The sequence below is a fragment of the Gossypium raimondii genome, chromosome 9 (genome assembly GCF_025698545.1).
Source record: "Gossypium raimondii isolate GPD5lz chromosome 9, ASM2569854v1, whole genome shotgun sequence".
NCBI lineage: Eukaryota > Viridiplantae > Streptophyta > Magnoliopsida > Malvales > Malvaceae > Gossypium > Gossypium raimondii.
Genome location: NC_068573.1, coordinates 42,659,279 through 42,672,044, shown reverse-complemented (window position 1 = coordinate 42,672,044; position 12,766 = coordinate 42,659,279). Strand labels below are relative to the sequence as shown.

Below are 12,766 nucleotides of genomic sequence, written 5' to 3'. Positions count from 1 at the left end.
ATTGTTCTCTAATGATTCGCACTAAGTTCAATCCAACCCCATAATTTGACAACAAGCAACAACTCTACAATTTAATGCTGTTGAAAGATAAAATCTTAATAAATTGAAACAAGAAAATCGTTTCACTATACATGATTAATCTCGTAGAATTAAACGAGTTAAACAGAGCTGAGATTCTGTTTTACTATTTCGACGACTCTTTGCGATAAGCTCTCAGCCAGTGTTCCTAACATAGGTCCAAATGTTGAATCTCCTTCAATATTACTTGCGGAAGAACCAAAGTTGCCAGTAGTGTTCTTTTGTAATCCTTTGGCTACTGCATTGATTTTTTCAGCAATTTTTGGAAGTAGCTCAGTTGCTTCATCGTATAATTGAGCTCTACATCCACTTGAACCCTCTTCCATGGGATATTCTGTTCCTAATTTCGTAAATAACTGGAAAACATTCTCGGCAGCAATGTCCAGGCTTAGTAATGCTTCTCTACATGCTCTGATTTTCTCCCCTACTTCACTTTCTTCATCAATGGTTGATGAATCTTCTTCATCCTTTTCATCATAAGAAAGAGCATAACTTTGTGTAAGCGAGCATTTTGTTGAGTTTATGCCCTGTGACGAGGTTCAAACGAGAAACATAATAACTATAGACACGATATGAACACAATATGTTTAACAGATACAAAAACAATGTAATGAACACAACTCGATATGTTTAAACACAATTAACATGACAGATTTACAAATACTATATCAGTGTTTAGATTTTGATATGTTCAATAATTTGTGTTTATATTTACTAAAACAACATTTCTATCTTCAGTTTACTCGTAATAGTCTTTCAATACATTAACTACAGGGGAAAAGATATAAACAATGACATAGACAATGATAGATGTACCTGATCAATAGAGCCTGCCACTTCCTCCAAACTCACATTAGTGGCTGATTCGTTCTTTTGACTAGATGGGTTAAACAGTCTTTTGCAACCCACTAAATAATCCCGCCGTACAAAATATTGTGAAGAGTATCTTCTCCTAGTAGATGATTGCCTTTTCTCAACCTGTAAACAGAATTTAATGAAACTTCAAAAGATTTGGGGTCGACCAAATGGTTTATATGGTCTGTTAGGTACTTTATGTAATGTGAAATATATATGGTTTTTGGAAGAAGACCCATAATAACTCTTTTTCTTTCCTTCAAACCAAGAAAAGTGGTTTAATTTGAAATACTTAAATCTACTCCTAGCCTGACCCTGGGCATAAAACGAAAAAAACAACAGAATAATTCAGGTTCCCAGATCCACCCCAGTTCTGGCCACCTTTCTGCTCTTTTCTGCCAAAATTCTGAATGGAAGAACATTTTGAGACTTTAATTTAAAAAATATCAGGTATGAAAACTAACCTTGAGTATTGCAGACAGGTTGCCAAAATGCTCCTTGAACAGATCACTGCCCTCAGACTTAATACGGAAGGTAGCAACATCCATGGCGCTTGGCTCTGTTTAATCAGAATAAACCTGCACTATCAATTCAGGAACTGCCTTGTGGCAAACTTTTGTTCTCTCCATGCCAAGATTATTCTGATTCTTGCTTAGGAAAGCAAAACTGCTAAGACAAGATGTTTTGAGGTAGAAAGTCTTACCTGCATCTATGAAATGGACCCTGTGACCTAAAGATTTTTCACTCTCACTTGGCATCTCAGCTAGGCCTTGCACTGCAAGAGATATACCAAAAAGGTTAATAATAGCTCATTTTAGGCTACGATTAACTTTAGTTAGTTTTCCCCTTTACAATATCTGGATTCATTAATTTTCCTGCTTGACACTGCACTTTAATATATCAGGTCCAATATATGCATTGCTGTTTGCTATCTTCAGTTCCATCATGAATTTCATTGGAATCTTTTCATCATAATGAGTTACAACAAACTGACCTTGAGAAGCTTGTACCTATCTCTTCAACCTTGCAGCCATTCAGAAGAGCAATAAAAGAAACTTCAATTTCAAGACAAAAATTGGGTTTTACCTAGCTTTGGCGATGACACTGGCATCTGTATGTCTTTAAGATTTTGAACCTCTGGGGAATTCAGTAGATCCAAACGTACATTGTAGACAGTGAACCAATGATCTTCCACTGCAGAGCCGCTTAAGTAATAATAAAGTATCATGAGGCATTAGGATAGAAGCTAATAGTGAATGCTGGACCTAGCTTATGCAGAGCAGCAGTGATAAAATTATTTAAACCTCACCTAACTATTTCATCTGGTGATGCAGAACTTTCACTTTTAGTAACATTGGAAGAACTGTGTAAGCTACTGAGGCACAAGTTGTTGCCTCCTGACCAAGGACCAGATGGATTTTGATGTTCATGGCACAATGAACCATGATCCCCACCACTGCTAATCAAACGAGATGAAATTTTTGGTTCTTCCTGCATTTGCTGGAGGGATTAACGAGAAAGATAAATTAGGCTCGATGAAATTCAAAACCATTCAGCTGAAGCAAAATGTTCTTTTGGTATAAGGGAAGATGAAATTCTCCCAGTTCCTTACAGGAATAAAGTGATCAGTTCATATCCATGAACAAGTCCAGTCAAAAATGAAAGAAAAATGGCTGAACAGAACTAAACTGAGACTCAGAAAATCGATTGTGTGCCAGTGCACATGGTCACAGAAATGCAAAGTACTATCGCTGCCAGCTTTCAAGATAACTGGTCACTAAAAATTTCCAGAACACAAACAATATAGGTATCCATCATTCAGATTATCCCTAAATCCTGATGGAAGTTAACGGAGTTCCAAAAATCTTATTGGTTACATTACTATGACAACAGAAAAAATGTGGGGAGAATATTATTAATCCGATAAATGAGGATCTAGAAAACCATTTCTTTTTCCATTGATTTTTTACTTTGGAAGTATGAATGGAAATCAACATGTCAAAGTCTACCATCAAGAATACCTGAGGTGAAGTGAACTCAAGATTTCTCTGGACAAAATCAGACCTTGTTACTTTGTCTTGTGCCCATTTTGGAAGTCTGGAAATGCTTAATTTAAATGCATAGGTCTCTTGGGAATCCCATCCATGATAATTCGCTCTTTGTTTAAGTTGGCTTGACCTCTCAGCTAGCAATGAATCCTTCAAATCAATTCTGCATGACTTGTTTCCCTCTCCATCATTTATGGTTTGATTAAAAGCCGCTGGCATGCATATGGTTCTTGGGGACAATGAAAGAGATTTTTCCTTCACTTTCTGTAACATCCTGGAAGCCAAGCGAGAGGGAAGTTTCCACACGAAAATACAACCATCACCACCTACCTGAACGCATCATAAAATTGAGAAGAATTCATGTAAACAAACATAAGTTACCTTGAATTAGTTCAAATTCAGTGAAATACACGATACACATAATGTCAAAAGGGATAGTTAACCATGAGAAAACTCACAGAAACTATATGCTTGCAATCTGGTAAAAAGATGACACCTGTCACAACTTCTCCATGTCCTACAGCTTGGGCAATCATCTCTCCAGTCGTAAAATCATACACACACATAGACTTGTTTGAAAATGAACATACAAAGTAGCTGCCACTAGGGTCCATTGTAACCTGACGAACATAAAGTTTCAGCAGCAGAAACATTTATGGTCAAATCCTCCTAATTATTCACTCATAAGTCATAACTCACCTTTATTGGATCACCAAAGTCTTTGTTTTGCTTGAATGATCTAATAAGCTTTCCACTAGCCATGTCAAATATGTTTATCTTCTTATCCTGAAAGAAACCACATAATTAATTCAAAGAACTGGGATTTCAAACATGAGGCATCTGCAAAATTGTTTTGCTTGAATGATCTAATAATTAATTCAAAGAATTGGGGTTTCAAACATGAGGCATCTGCAAATTATGTCAAACAGTCAACTAAAGGTTACTTGTTAATGAGTAGCATTTAACCATATGATGGATTTAAGGGCCTGGTTGCACGAAAATCATTTGAGGCAGCTCTTGAAACTGCCATTGGAATATGCCAATTACTCCCCCGGAGATAACAAGATGTTTAAACTTACTTGCCCAGCAGTGACAACAGCCTCCATCTCTGGGTCTATGGACATATCATAGACAGTTCCATTAGATGCCATTTGGTGGTGACGACGTGAAACCTTACATCTGTTATCAGTTAAACAGACATCACGGAACACAAGGGACCTATGGGGGATAAAAAAAGGACATTAGCTAAGATTAGCCTTATGGACGCCCATGGTAAGTAATCATTTGATAAAAATAAAAATTGCAAGATATAAATATTAAATGCAAACCATAATCTTTTGGTTTTAGTTGAAAGCAATTAAAACAAATTAAAGCCATTTCATATGCCATTGAACAAAATTAAACTATCTAGAGTACAAACTAACAGTGATTTTGTCTCTCTTCGTCATTTTCTCAAGTAGTTTCCTGATCAACCAGGTCTCATTTTTATATATAAAGCAAAATACCTATCAGCACTGCAACTCAGAATCTTACATCCATTGCAAACAAGTTTAACAGAAGTCACAGCAGCTGAGTGGTCATCTATACTTCCAATGACCTCAAAGTTCCTGACATGAAGGGTATTAGATCATTCAGCATACAGATCCAAGAAGCTCCAATAAATTTCAAAAAGAGAAAAAGAGACATTAAATATTCAATTAAAACCTTTTAACATCATAGAGATGGATTATTCGATCCCGTCCCCCAGAAGCAAGCAAGTAATGATTGTCATTTCCTCCAGAATCTATATCCTTTGTACTTGACACGCTAAAACTCAATGAGAGAATCTCTGCATCATGGGAATCCTGTGGCATTAAAGAATATAATTTGTAAGACAGACAGAACATAGTAAGCTAGTTGCAGACATAGTTAAAGTACTCACAGCACTAAATTTTTTTTAAAATAAATATCTTAATGCATTATGGTTGCCTCAAGTTTACCTTAATGCATGTATAATCAGAATTGTGAAGATCATAGATATGGAGGTTTCCCTCACAATCACCAACAGCCATGTATTTTCCATCTGAACTAATTGCCATTGACCGCAAACCTAGATTGCCAAAAGCTGTATCCTCAGTGGCGATCTCAAAACTTCCGGCACTCACTGCTTCAGGCAAAAGAAAAAAAGAAATTTAATCCAACAGTTGCAGGGTGGAAAGTACAAATATAAATTAACTTACTAAAACACATTTCAATTCATAATAAATCCAAAAAAAAAAAAAAGATAAAGTGCCTGGAATGATAACTAAACAAATCTGCACATTTTAACATGCTTCCAACTTATGCTAGGACCTATTATAACTGAGGCCTTTACCTATATTAATAATCCCCTCTGCTTCAGTGATCAAATAATTATTGTCAGCATTATCCCTTAATAGATCAGGTTGTAAGACAAGATCCCATAACCTAACTGTGCCATCAGCTGAACAGGTTGCAAAAGAGACTCCTCCGGAACATCCCTTCGCAGCACACATAAGAGATGGATCGTGCATTTTTTCACAACAGAGATTCTTGATATCCCATATACAAGCCGAATGAGAAATAAGAGCAAAGGACCTGGTAGCCTGGAAAGATACCAATAAAAGTTCACTTAATCAAGTTCTAATCTATAAATAAGCTCAAAATACCAACTAAAGGAGAAGACCTTAGGTTGTAACTAATTAAGTTTCTTGTAGAATTAGGTGGTTTCTTCCTCAGAACAAATAAAAAATGAATATCACTAATATGAAACAATCACCTCATTCTCTTGATGGAAATTCCATATATGGAGACTATGATCTCCATAGATCACAACTGCAAAAGAGAAAATTTGAAAATGTACCATTATGAGTTACAAAGAGGTGGAACATCAAGAGTAAAGAGAACCAGTTGAGTTAAAAAGCGCACCAAGCTTTTCTGAGATGAACTGACAAGCAACTGCATCAGGAAGAGTAGGGGCTAACTGAAAATTATTTTCACCAGCTTTAGGGCAAAAAAGATCAATTTCTCCATGGCATGATTTGGCCTTAGAGTACAATAGGCTTCCCACATATCCAAGATCCACACCATTGAAGAGCTGTACTTGTCCGTTACTACAAGCACAAGCAATTAACTTGCTGGATGCAGATAGTGCAAATCCTTTTTCAACCTGAAAGTTAATTTTGGAATGCATCAAACTCAAACGTGACCCAAATTGCAATAGTTGAGTTATATTTGATGCAGTTCTACACATCCATACCACATTCTGTAATTTAGAAGCTTCAGACCTCAGTGACAACTTTCCAGCTTAATGACTAACTAAAATCTTACCATAGTATCCAAATATGTTAACCTTAAAGCAGAACTAAAATCTCCGTCAGATCAAAAATTCAAAATTGTGGAATGATAAATCCTTGGTATGCTGGTTCATTTACATCCAAAACGAAAAAACATAACATCAGAATTTAGAAGTCTCAAACGTACCTTTAAATCAACCGAATTTCTTAATGACAGCCCAGAATCTATTAGGCATAGAACTCCTGTACGTAAAAGAAGAAAGATTGAAAATTTTGACTATGCTTCAGAATCTCTAATCAATTTAACTCATATATACAATGGAAAGAAATACGTAACCTGCACCAGTCAGTGCGTATATAGGAAAGAGCTCATCAGCCTGATCACAGTTCACAACACTACCATCTGTCCAGATGGCGGACGAGACAGATATAAATGAACTGCCTTTCTGAGGGCCAAGATTAATAGGCTTCGCATGAATAGACAGTGACACTGTCCCTTTATTCATGCGAGTCCTAGGAGATGCACCAACAGCCCAGAATTTCAGGTGCTTCTTTCCAGCAGTAACAATGTAATTGGCATCTGAAGAGAAAGTGACAGACGTAACTGAAGAACATGATGAACTCGCTTTAAGCTTTGTAACCAAAATCCCACTCCGCCAATCCCAAAGGTAAATGTACCCTCCAACAGACACCAGATGTTTCCCTACAAAAACCAAACAGAAATTTAGAATGTATAAATGTTGGTCATGTAATATGAATATAACCGCAACATAGATTTCCCAAACCCATTGATATATAGTAACTAACCATCTGGTGAAAAAGCAATGCACTCAATTCCATATATATGACCTTTCAGCTCAGATATGAACGTACGAGTTACGTAGTCCCATACCAACACCGAAGGTTGAGGCCCTGACTGCAAAACAACATTAGATCCGTACACATAGTAATAAAACACAAACATAAGGAATTCGCCGTTGCAGTTTTTAAACCAAATAATGAATTTATGAATAATTACAAATAAATAAACAAATTCTCGTTTCATATCATTGAAACATTAAACGTACTACCAGTTCAATATATACTTTTTAAAACCCAATCGCACCGCAATAGGAAGTAATCGATGAGCAGATTAAACTAAAATCTTCGGTTAAAATCATTTTGGTACCTCCCCGGCGGCTATGAAGCGACCGTCACGCGACATGGCAACGCAGCTCAAAGGTTTAGCCATTCGATGAGAGAGCATGAGATGCAATTGGGTTCCAGATTCTGCATCGTAAACGACCGCAACGCAACCGGCAACGTAAACGAAGCTCGAGGTCGATACGGCGGCAGCTAATCCGTTGGCGTTCTTCGTAGTTAATCCGATAATCTCTTTCAAAACCAGCTGCAATAGCAAACTAAAATCAGAATCGATGAAGATATATATATATTCCACGACTCTTCTATTACTGTAAACAAAATTTAGGATCGATTAGGCATCTAAACCCTACGTACCTTGGATGACGCTGGATCTGATTTCTTGAGCTTTCGATTAGTTTTCATATTGGAAGGGGAGAAATTGCTAATATTTTTGGAGGAAGTGAAGTTGTTTATGGTCTACTGGTAACGTTCGAACTTCGAATGAATAGGGATTGGGCATGGGGGCGGGAAATCTTTGCAAATCAAAACACTAAAAAGTAAAAGGAAAAAATATGCGTTATGAAAATAAAACACGTGTGAGTTTCAGGTCCGCTTTTCCTGTTGGGTGGAATTTGTAAAATTAACTCTATTAATGAAGATTTTAATCGACTGAAATTATCACTAAAAACCCTTTTACTAAAATATATTTATCAAAATATTTAAGGGTATATCATTGATTTATCAAAAATTTTAAGACTTTAAAAATATTAGTAAATCTTTAGATATTTTAATAAAATAAATATTTTGATAATTGGTAAACACCAATTCTGATAAAGGATATATGTTTAATAAATAATTAAATGTATAGTTTCAAATTAATTATTAATAATATACTGAAATATGTATAATATTAAAATAAAAATTAGATTAAATTGTGAGTATAAATGTATAACTAAATTTAAACACATAAATAGTAAATACATTAAATTAACAATATTAAATGCACTACAATTGTTTATCATAGTGTTATCTTCAATCACGAGTTAGTTTCGAATTGACTTGGAATACTTATTTAATCAACAACATTATTAATATATATATATATATATAAAATTATGGAGATAATAAATTTGCATACTTAAATAAAAATGTATAAAATACAATAAATTGAAGTTTTGATTGAGTGGTAAATTTAAAATTTACCAATTCAATTAGTGTGGGTTCAAATCTCATCATATGCATATTTTTATTTTTCATTTGTTAAATAAAAGACTAAATTACCCTAAAATAATATAATTTATTTTAATTAAAGAATAATATTTTCGTAATTATCGTAATTGAGTTGGTGTCCATGCTTAAATAATAATATAGACAATAACTAAAATATTCCCCAGTGTGTTTGAATGAACAATTTTAAAAATTTGAAGATTTTAAAATTCTAACATCTTCGATTTCATCAATTCAAAATATTAACAATTATAATTACTTTATTTTGATAAATACTTGTTTAAGAAAAATTAGATTATTAAATTTGTATGAATTAAAAAATAACAATGAAAGAATAATAATTATATTTAAAATAAATTGTAACACCCCTAACCCGCATCTATCGCTGAAACAGGGTTACGGAGCATTACCGGAATAAACAGATCAAATACAGACATTTCATATTATTTAACATTCATGTCACATATTATTCATAAAGTCTCTTATATGAGCCCATAAGGCCCAAAACATACATTAGAAACAAGTCGGGACTAAATCGAGTACTCAGAGAATTTTTCACAAAATTTCAAAATTTTCCTAGGTGTAGCGGACACATACCCGTGTGGTCAGGCCGTGTGAAAAATTCTAAACATTTTGTTTTGAATTTTAAAGATGCAGGGGACACACGGTCAAGACACACACCCATGTCTCTGCCCGTGTGGACAAAATAAAGCATTTTCTAAGTCTTATTCCTCACACAAACATGTATTCCACCTACACTAGCACTTAAAACATATTCCCAATCCAATATAAAACATTTGAATCAAACCAAAACCAAGTCTTATGCATAACATTTCATCTTATATAATCAAGTATCCATGTTTAACAATTTGATTACTTACACATATATGTATTCATATTTGTACCTACTCAAGCCATGTTACAATTTGCCTATTAGTTAACGATCAATCAATTATACTAAAACACACATCAACCTTGATAATGTCATAAACTTATATATATCAAAATGTATTAAACATAAGCCATACCAATGGCAATTCACAACTAAACACATACATGCCATCTTTTGATCAACTTTAGCCTATACATGCCATTATACCCAAAAAAAATTTTGCTATTTATACCGAAACGAGCTGAAGGATAGTGTAATGTAGCTCCGACTAGCTTCCAACCTTTACGAGCTTCCGAATACTATAAAACAGGGAAAATAAACAGGGTAAGTTTTAAAGCTTAGTAAGTTCATATAACGAGAAATTAACTTACCATTCATTTACATTTAAGATAAGCATATAAAATACATCCAAAATAATTTGGCCAATTGCCTAAACTCATATCTTCATCAAGCATGTGAGTCATGTAATTCGCATGAATATCAAGAAATATATATGAGCTCATCAATAATCAATCTCCATATACTTATACTTTTCACATTAAGTAATCATGAAACATGTACAAATCATATCCTTATATTTCAAGTATATACTCGTAAAAATTCATCTCATGTTCATATTTGTCCATGTTAGAACTTTGCCCGTTGAATTTATTAAAAATATCGATGGATACACATGTAGTACACTTGAAGTGTACAAACTGTAATCTATCAATTCATATTCAGGAGTGCTCATTAAAGTACATAATCGGGAAACCCTCTCTCGAGCCATATAACAGGAAGCTCATGTGAGTCATGTAACAGGAAGCTTATCCAGACTATATAATAGGAAGCTCATAAGAGCCATATTCAGGAAGCTCATACGAGCCAATAACGGGTAGCTCCGAAGAGCCATTAATCGAGAAGCTCCAGATAGCCATATATCGGGAAGTTCAAGCGAGCCAATATCGAGAAGCTCCGAAGAACCATTAATCAGGAAGCTCACAAAGAGCCTTTAATCGGGAAGCTCATGAAGAGTCATATATCGGGACGTTCATAAGAGCTGCGCTGTGTCTACAACACATGCAGAATCACAACCGATCGGAAAGCTCCGAAGAGCTATTAACGAGAAACTCGCAGGAACCATATAACGAAAAGCTCGAGAGGGCTAATAATGGGACGCTCTTTCGAGCTGTGATATGTCCGTAATATATGCAAGACCACAACCAATTCGGGAACCCTGTATCCATCGAATTTCATCTATTCAAACGGGACTTAACGTTTATCAGGCTTTATCGGATATGTAATCAATTTCATATAAATAGCAATTACACAATTCAAATACACAACATTCAATTTAAATATATAAAGATACAATTTAGTTACACGAACTTACCTCGACACTGTTCGTGAACTTGTATGTTACTAATCCGTTACTTTTTTTTACCTCGATCCAGCTCCGTATTTGGTCTATCCAGATCTATACGAGTAAATTTAGCTCAATTTAATACAATTCATATTCAATTCAATTCATATCTTAGGAAAAATTACCATTTTGCCCCTATACTTTTAATTAATGATGATTTCATCCCTAGGCTCGGAAAATGAATTCATGTTATTTAATCCTTATTCCAAGCCTAAACAATTTTTACATGTAACATTAACAGCCCATGTATTTCATAAAATTTAGAATTTTTCCATAAATTTTACATCTTTACAATTTAGTCCCTAAATCACAATTTCATCAAAATTCACTTTACAAAAGTTATTTATCTATCAACAACCTTTCATTTTCTACCATAATTTTCATAATTCATGCATATTATCATGACAAAACTCTATTACTTTGATAACTTTACAAATTAATCCCCGATATAGCTAGATTAAGCTATTACGATCTCGAAAACATAAAAATTATTAAAAATGGGACAAGAATGCTTATCCAATTAAGCTAAATAAGCTTGCTTGAGCTCTCTTCTTTTAGCCAGGGTTTTCATAAAAAAATTTTGGGGAAGATGATGAAAAAGATAATATTTTTTTATTTAACTAGCTTATCATCTTTTATTATTTCAACTTTCCAAATTAGTCCTTTTTTTATCAAATTTTCCATTGATGAATCATCATACTTATCTACTAACTCCTCTTAATGGTCTCTTTTGTAACACCCTAACCCATATCCGTTGTCGAAATAGGGTTACAGAGCATTATTAGAGTTTATAAGTCAAATACAGTTAATTCATATCATTTACTATTCATAACAAAAATTAATCATATTAAATCATATTGTCCCTTAAATGGGCCCTCGAGGCCTAAAACATGCGTTAGTAATAAATCGGGACTAAACCGGGAACTCAGAGAATTTTTCGTGAAATTTTAAAAATTTTCCTAGGTACAGGGGTCACACACCCGTGTGGCTAGGCCGTGTGGCTCACACGGTCATGTGACACGCCCGTGTCTCAATCCGTGTGGGCATTCGATGTGAGACATACGACCGTGTCTCAGCCCGTGTCCATTTTAGGTTACATACTGACTTGGTCACATGGCCAAGCCACACGTCCGTGTGCTAGGCCGTGTGAATAATTTAATTTACAATAATTAGGTGCAGGGTCACATGACCAAGACACGCACCCATGTGTTAGGCGTTGTGCCACACACAGTTGAGACACACTCCCGTGTCTCTACCCGTATGGAAATTCGGAGCATTCTGTTTCTCGATTTTTAAGAAGCAGGAGACACACGGCCAAACCACACACCCGTGTCTTTGCCCGTGTGGACGAAAATAGACCATTTCCAATGTCACTTTTCTCACCCAATTTGCCTTCTACCTACACAATATTTAATCACATTCACAAGCCAATTCAAGTACACAACACCAAACATAATATCATTTCATATATGTATACATCAAAACGTACCATCATTAGCCATTCCAATGGCTATTAGAACCAAAACATTCATTTGTCAACATTGGTCTATTAGCTTATACATGCCATTATGCCCAAAGAAATTTTTGCTATTTATACCGAAACGAGCCGATGGGTAGTGTAATGTATCTCTGACCAGCTTCCAACCTTTACGAGCTTCCGAGTACTATAAAACAGGGGAAATAAAACAAAGTAAGCTTTTAAGCTTAGTAAGTTCGTATAACAAGAAATTGACTTACCATCCATTTACATTTAAAGTAAGCATACAAAGTATATCCAAATCAATTTAATTTATAACCTAAACACTTACATCATTATCAAACATGTTAGTCATGTATTTCATATAAATAA

The 12,766-nt window shown here is 34.7% G+C and overlaps 1 protein-coding gene across 4 annotated transcripts; it reads right to left on the bottom strand.

Moving 5' to 3' along the window:
- Positions 1-70: 70 nt before the first annotated feature.
- LOC105799923 (uncharacterized) lies at positions 71-7,921 on the bottom strand. 4 transcript variants are annotated; one of them, XM_052620569.1, is made up of 21 exons: positions 7,772-7,921; positions 7,443-7,661; positions 7,082-7,190; positions 6,612-6,977; positions 6,462-6,517; positions 5,907-6,147; positions 5,758-5,813; positions 5,335-5,584; positions 4,961-5,127; positions 4,686-4,825; positions 4,487-4,588; positions 4,061-4,199; positions 3,681-3,767; positions 3,440-3,601; positions 2,955-3,311; positions 2,243-2,433; positions 2,020-2,138; positions 1,637-1,708; positions 1,398-1,492; positions 895-1,056; positions 71-605 (listed from the first exon to the last, which is right to left on the bottom strand). In XM_052620569.1, the coding sequence occupies exons 1-21, from the start codon at positions 7,817-7,819 to the stop codon at positions 159-161; spliced, it is 3,585 nt and encodes a 1,194-aa protein (XP_052476529.1). In that variant the 5' UTR covers positions 7,820-7,921; the 3' UTR covers positions 71-158. The 4 variants fall into 4 exon arrangements, with proteins under 4 accessions (XP_052476529.1, XP_052476531.1, XP_052476530.1 ...); XM_052620571.1 differs by having other exon boundaries at positions 71-545; XM_052620570.1 differs by having other exon boundaries at positions 4,961-5,124.
- Positions 7,922-12,766: the final 4,845 nt, after the last annotated feature.

Coding starts and splice junctions, on each gene's coding strand:
- LOC105799923 (XM_052620569.1), bottom strand. CDS start 7,819: ATGAAAACTAATCGAAAGCTCAAGAAATCAGATCCAGCGTCATCCAAG. Junction 4,200..4,486: donor CTGAGTTGCAGTGCTGATAG/GTATTTTGCTTT, acceptor TATCCCCCATAG/GTCCCTTGTGTTCCGTGATG. Junction 1,709..2,019: donor AGTGTCATCGCCAAAGCTAG/GTAAAACCCAAT, acceptor TATCTCTTGCAG/TGCAAGGCCTAGCTGAGATG.